Genomic DNA, 7243 nt, shown 5'->3' with positions numbered 1-7243 from the left:
GCTGAATTTATAATATTTCTTTTCAATTAATATTTAGTGATTTTATTTAAGTGCTCTAAAGTTTAGCTATAAGGGAATAAACGTAGAGAGACATAGAGTGAGAGTGAGACAACGAATATGTAGTTACAGAGTGAACTTCAGTGATCTGCCTAGCTTGAAAGCATACAAAAGCTTTCTATAATACTACATAAATGAATGAAGTTGAAGTGGTATACCCTAATGTTTTCTTTTGGCACTGAATTAAAACACGCCTGCATTTTCTAAATAAAGATAGGTCAGAGTATTATAGCAATTTATTTCTTGAACGGAAGTCAATTGTGAAACATTTGCTGATTAATTTTACTTGCAAAGCAACAGCAAGAAATTGTCATTTCTTTTTATCGGCTCCTCATGATTTGCATGCAAAATTAACAGTCTTGAACCTAAGTTAAATTGAATAGTATTGGTGTAGGCCGGGAAATAACGCACGTTTTTCTAATAAAAAAATAATACGTATACTAATTTTTAATCGGTCACTGTGCAAGTATTCTATAAAGGGTTATAATGCCATATTATTTTTATGGTAGTAACAACTAGCGATTAAAATTGATTATTTCCAGACTAAACTAGTTCTTTATAGCTAACCGCAATCAGTTCGAAAGAAAATCAATAAACTATAATTAGCACTTTATCAATTAGACTCATGTTTAATCAGTTGCAATCAAGCAGTTCGTGAAAGCGTTCCGCATTCTCCTATTCCGGGAATCGTGCTGTTCAAAATGCTTTTACTGACGTTCATTGTCTTGGCAAGCTTTGTCGCGGCAGCTCTGGTAGTATACCTACGTTGGCATTTCAATTATTGGCGTAAGCGTGGTGTGTGTGGTCCACAACCGGATTTGCTCGTCGGCACGTTTCCGAGGACCAGCGCCGGACAGTGCAATTTACTGGAGGAGTTACACGAGATTTATCTGTAATTTCTGGAAATTAATTATACCCTCTTATTGTGAATTTTTTTAAAAACGTCAGGATATTTGAAGAGATTTTCTTTACAGTCGTTACAGGGTCTCACAAAAGTTTGTGGGCATATTTACCGCACGCGCGCCCAAACTTTTTATATGCGACCCACAGTTGGCTCTGCAAATTCTGACGCAACATTTTAAAAGTTTTCGCGATAACGAATCTTCCCAATGGGTGAGTCAATGCTCCTACTGATATGAATACAAAAGTCAAGAAGTCGCACTAAATCAATAAAATTCGAATTTTATATTTATTATTTAGTCGTAAAAGTGTCAAAAAATAATTTAGAAGCAAGCATACTATATACTTATGAATATATGTATGTGCATGTACTTATTTCAGACGAACGCAAGCGTGGAGCAGCTGCGACTCTGCAGTCCTTTCGTTTCCACCGGGGAGGAGTGGAAAGCCCGACGTTCGGAATTAGTGCCAGCGTTGACCATTAATAAGGTGAAGATTTTTCATATCAAGAGAATTTGTATGTATCGGTAAATGTGTATGTAACGCATGTATGCGAAATTTCTCAAAAGTTTCCGAGTGATTAATTGTGTACCTAACACACCACTGAGCCATTAACACGTCAATTACAATCGCGTAAATTATTTAAATGAAAATGTGACAAGTTTTTATTATCAGTTATTATAAATTGCATAAATAGATTATTATAAATTATTACTTCGTGTGTGTGATCGACTAACGCGTTCGAGAGCTTGCAGGATTAAAACCGCAGTAAGAGACCGGAGCGATGTAGATCCACATGGTACATACGAATCGAATGAAGCCAGGATTGTGTTTAATCGGAATGACGTGCTGACGTTGAGCAATTCAGTTAGGAGCTCGCTGAGTAATCGGAATTAGCGCTTAGAGTCGAATTAACGTGCGGAATGGCATCGACCGAATTGGATATTCGAATGATGTGGCGCTCAGAATTGTTGACGAAGAAACTTAAAAAAAAGGGAGGCTCTGATTAAGTCCTTTTAGTTAATTCTAATGGATTTTGAATGTGGCGGTTTTGTCGTATGCGGTGAGATCCTGGGAGTGTTCCTAGACGTGGTGGATTGTATTAAGGTGTGCTTAGGGTAGGCTTAGCACATTTCGCCATCGAGCTAAGTTAAAAAATGGTATTTTAAAGAAAACATTTTTGAAGATACGTCGAGTAAAAGAAATAAAAATATAGCGCTGAAAAACTACAAATTGAAAGTGTTGAAAGAGCTTACAGAGACGTCTGTCCATCATACATTGTTCCTCTCCTGAAGTCCCCTGATAAGATCAAGAAAGGGAGTGTGGAAACTTGAGTTGTTCGTGGCTGCCCGCAGGGTTCCATCTGTGGTCTATATATTTGGAACCTTAGCATGAAATCTCTTAAAGATCGTGAATACTTGGGGTGTAAGTGTGGGGGTTGACATATCGAGGGAGAAAACGGTGGCAATGCTGTTTAAGGGCAGACTGTCACCGGTTCGTCCACCGATTGTCCGCGTGAATGGGGTCAGCATCAGATATGTGATGCAAGTCAAATATCTGGGCCGAGTGACCTACGAGTACGCTGGGTTCGTTGAGGATAACCCAGACTTTAGATTTTGTCTGAGTCTGGGTTTTCTGCTAACGGGGCAATGAATGCATTTTTGCATCAGAGGCACCTATCTGATAGGTCCGCTTGCTTTTGTGGGGCGTGGGTTGAGGATTGGGTGCATTTATTAGCAGAATGCCCGTTGTACTCGGAGGTTAGGGATATAGGTGGTATGGGGGTCAGCTGGACTGATGGACGACTAGATGTTAGCGATGTAATCTCCAATATATACCGAATACCGAACAGTTAGGATCGTTTCCCCGTGAGTTGTTTAAGCGGCGAAGGAGGTTAGCTAGGAATTATGGTTAGATGTTGTATGAGTGGTGTGTGTATGATATATGTGTATGGGGTCCAACCCCTGGCCATCCGTCCAGAGCCATATGGAAGCTCAACTGATAGAAACTTCGGCTACGAGGTCTGACCGGAGACTTAATTCTGGTACCACAAGGAGCAGGTGACTTGGAGTTTACTCCAACCTGCTCATGCGGACTGGCCCCTCGGGGAGTAGCGTGGTGATTATGGTCAAAACCCAAATGCGGGAAGAACTGACTTTGTCAGTTGAATGTAGAGTTGCGTTTCAACCGGGTGCCGGAGCCAAAGCACAGCAGAGGTTTTAAATGGGTCTCGAACCCGACCAAGGTGGTTAGTGTGTCTATTCCACGCTGCCTATTGGTACTCAAAATGCATTCTCAGGGCGCTGATCAACGCAGTGATTTGAGCCGCTGCAGGTCAGACTTCGTTAAAGTTATGTTAAATTTAGTAATAACAAGGAAAACAAAATTCTTTGACAAAATGGCGGTTTATTAAAAATCGATTTTTGGTTAAAAAAATTCCGCCTTAAATTGTTTATAAAAAATGTATTTATTGTTGAGAATTATAATAATTCAAGTATAACATAGCATATATCAAACTAAACCACATTTGGAAAATCTTTTGCCGAAAATATTCTTAAGACGGGTTGCCAGATCTTTCGCAATTTATGAACTGAAAAAAAAAACGCCAAACTGTTTGTAATGTTTTCATGATTTATTAGAAAATCGTTTTAAAACTGTACAGTACATCATTGAACACGAGACGCTTTGGAGAGTTGTACTCCTCTTAAATGCAGTTAATTAAATTCTTGAAAATACGATATACTTTAAAACAAAATAAAATGTTTATAAATGTAACTTTTCTAGAAAAGCTGAATCCGATTAAAACTAAAATTTTCATTACTTATCTCTCACAGATTCGCTCCTTTTATTCAGCAATGCGTGACTGTGCAGAGAAAGCCTCCGAGTTCCTCACAGCCGTGGATGAGCAGCCTCAAGATGCCAAAGAGGTGGGTATTTATGACCTGACTGCAATAGCAAACACTTTATCAAATACTTTATTGCTAAGTGCCGCATTTCTGACTTAACATTTTAGCTGGCCAATCGCTTCACAGCCCAGTTCATGTCCAACTTCATATGGGGCATCGAAGGCAACGCCTTCAATGTGCCGCAGAAAGCGAGTGCACCCTCGCTCTCACCCGTGCATTGCATGGCGAGAGATATTATTTTGCAATCGCTGCAATGTATACGTTATTATGGACGCACCGCTGCTTGGCCTTGGCTGCGTAAATTACGGCCCGTGCGTTTCTTTCCCGTCGCCGCGGATCGTTTCTTTCAACAGCTACTCGCGGACGCTTTGAATGTGCGCGCCAAGCAGCAGACAGGCGAGGGTGGCGGTGGGCGCGGTGATGTGATCGATCACCTGCAGCAGCTCAGGGAGAAAAAATCCTTAAATGCCATACAAATTGCCGGACATACAACAACAGTTTTGATTGATGGCTATGAAACGGGAGCGATGCTGATTGCGCATTGCCTGTTGCTGGTGAGTGGAAATTATGAGGTTTGCTTGTTGCTGTTGCTTGTCGCTATCGTTGTTGTTTTTGTTGTTACCAAGTTGTGATTTCGTTAAGTAGCGGTTTTAAAATGTCTGTCTGTTGATCTGTTGTGCACTTTCATGTCTCGTTGGCAGCTTGCGCGCAATCCACGCGTTCAACGGAAGCTCAGAGAGGAACTGCTCACTGCCGACGTCGCTAACAGTTTCGATGCGCTAAATGAATTGCCCTATCTCGAACAGTGTCTACAAGGTGACAAAAAATTACAGAAAGCCTTTAATTTAAAGTAATTTATTACATTTTCTCTAAAACATTACAGAAACTCTGCGCCTTTTTCCACCGCTGCCGACGCTTTTCAAACTCTGCACTGAGTCAGTCACTTTGAAAAATTTTGACGAATCTACGCTGACTCTGCACCCTGGTGATAGCGTCTATATTTCAACTTACTCTTTTCATCGTGACGCCGAGTACTTTGAAAACCCCGAGGACTTTTGGCCTGAGCGCTTTGCAGAGGAGATGGGCGGTGTTCGCAAATATCGGGAGATGGGTGTTTTCATGCCATTTGGTGATGGACCGCGTATGTGTCCAGGTAAAGTACATACATTAAAGCACAAGTCGAGGTGATCAAAAACTGAAGTTTATCAAATTTTCAAGGCATGAAGTTGGGTTTGTCTGAGGCCAAGGTCGCTGTATCTGAGCTGATAAGTAAATTCGAGGTTAGCGCTAGCGATGAGACCCGCACCGATAACAAAATCGCAAATGACTCATTTCTGTTAACGATCGACGGGAAAATCGAACTTGTGTTCCACCGCAGGCCATGATTTTCGGCTGTTTGTGGAAGCTTACGTTTTGTCTCAAGTCTGTCTAACAATGCAACCCGTTATGTGATTACTCTGCTGTTATATTTTTTAAAAAGAAAGTTGTAAGTTCTTTCTTGTAGCGAATTCAATTTCTACTTCGTAATTACAATCGTAAATAAATATTTGTTAAATATTGTTTTGTCCAAAGGGTAATTTTGTGTTTAATTTTTCTTAACATAGAGTTCTTTTCTTTATTGAGGTGTACTTACTTCTTCGGTTACGCGGTCATTGCCGAGTTAACAACAGAGCGCCAGTCGTTTCTTCTTTTTGCAATGAGGCACCAATTGGAGATTCCATGCAAAGACAGGTCCTTCTCAAGCTGGTCTTTCGAACGGAGTGAAGGTATTCCTCTTTCTCTGCTTCCCCAAACGGGTACTGCGTCGTATACCTTCAGAACTTCAGAGCTTTCTTCCAATCGGACGACATGGCCTAGGCGCGTTTTTTGATTCGCTGAACTATGTCAATGGCTTTGAATATGTCGTAACCCTCATCGTTGCTTCGAATGCGATATTGGCCGTTGCCAATGCATAAAGGATCAGAAACTCGTACCGCCGACTCATCAGATATTGCCATCGTCCATGCCTCTGCACCATATAGCAGGATGGGAGTGATGAGAGACTTGTGGAATTTGATCTTTGTTCGTTGAAAAAGATCTTTACTTCTCAGTTGCCTTCTCAGTCCGAAGTAGCAAGAGTCCTGCAGGTAAGAAATATTCTGGATTTCGAGGCTGACGGTATTGCTGATTCCAAAATAAACGAAATTATCTACGACTTCGAAGTTATGACCGTCCATAGTCACGTGGGAGCCTGGTCGCAAGTTCGACGACTGTTTGTGTGATGACTAAAATCGACGAAGAGGTGGTGCGTGCCGACCCTCTTTTCACGGGTCTTTTTCAAGATTTGGCGCATGGTAGATATCTGCTAATTGAGGTATACTATAGTTCAATTTCCTTATCATATTTTAGAATTGAACTTTGGATAAGATGCTCTACATTATCATTCTCATCCTTATTCCGTAGATCTTCATGAAGTTTTGCTTGTTTATAAGTTTCTCCAAAAGATTTTGTACTTAAAGCAATATAAAATACTAATAAGTTATTCTGTCATGTTTTACATTCCACCTAAATCGCTCGTTTCACGTCATGATGGATCGCCTCTTCCACCCAGTACTTGTAGCCTCTTAGCCGCTCGTGCTAACCTGTTGAGCAAGAAGAGAGAAAAAGCACAGTTGATCGCTAACTATAGTCGTAAAAGACTAAGCTATTACAAATCGTTGTACAACAACAACTTATTTGATTGAAGACCTTGGAGTGGAGTCAAGCTGATTGCACAGAGCCGGTTGTTGACATTTCTTGTTGTTATTATTACTATTGATGTATATTGCCATTATTACCGTTAAGTAGAAGTTCGTACCACAACGCTAACTGACTGATTCTTAATTGCGATTGGTTTTAAGTAAAATTCGACGAAAATTAAAATTTTGATTTATTTTCTGAAGGCTAATTTTGGCTTTTTGGGACTACTTGTCTTATCTGTCGCTTACGTAGAAGCTGTCGAATGCTTTTCAACAAAATTGGGTACCAGTGAGTAACACTGGTTACTTGCGATTCTGAAGAGCTGACTAGAGTCGACTTTCCTGAAACTGTCTCTCCTGTTAAGGGAACCTTTACTGTTAATCTCGAATCGCATACATTTTAAACTGCTGGGATAGCTGCGATATCAATTTGACTATAACCTAACCTCGCTTTAATATAATTAAGTAAAGTAGTCTTGAAGTCTTGCAAGGACTTCTCCTTATGCAAAATACACACTTTAGAAACAAAGTGTCAGATACTTAGCTTTACAGCCTTTTGCTGCTGCCACTTTAATCGCCTTATCACCATCAACGTAGAAATTGAGTGCGCAAATAAGCGGGTGGGAAAGAAGAAGAAAAAAATGAAAGCAGAAATTAATTAAG

The 7243-nt window shown here is 40.4% G+C and overlaps 1 protein-coding gene across 1 annotated transcript; it reads left to right on the top strand.

Annotated features, from left to right (window-relative positions):
- The first annotated feature begins 678 nt into the window (after positions 1-678).
- On the top strand, positions 679-5440 carry LOC105234038 (probable cytochrome P450 28d1). Its single transcript, XM_011216242.4, has 8 exons — positions 679-949; positions 1032-1170; positions 1339-1446; positions 3792-3884; positions 3971-4417; positions 4565-4679; positions 4747-5016; positions 5082-5440. Exons 1-8 carry the CDS (start codon positions 759-761, stop codon positions 5246-5248), a joined length of 1530 nt encoding a protein of 509 aa, XP_011214544.2. The 5' UTR covers positions 679-758; the 3' UTR covers positions 5249-5440.
- Positions 5441-7243: the final 1803 nt, after the last annotated feature.

Source organism: Bactrocera dorsalis, chromosome 4 (assembly GCF_023373825.1).
Source record: "Bactrocera dorsalis isolate Fly_Bdor chromosome 4, ASM2337382v1, whole genome shotgun sequence".
Taxonomy (NCBI): domain Eukaryota; kingdom Metazoa; phylum Arthropoda; class Insecta; order Diptera; family Tephritidae; genus Bactrocera; species Bactrocera dorsalis.
Note: the sequence above shows the minus strand (reverse complement) of the source record. Positions and strands in the feature narration are given on the sequence as shown.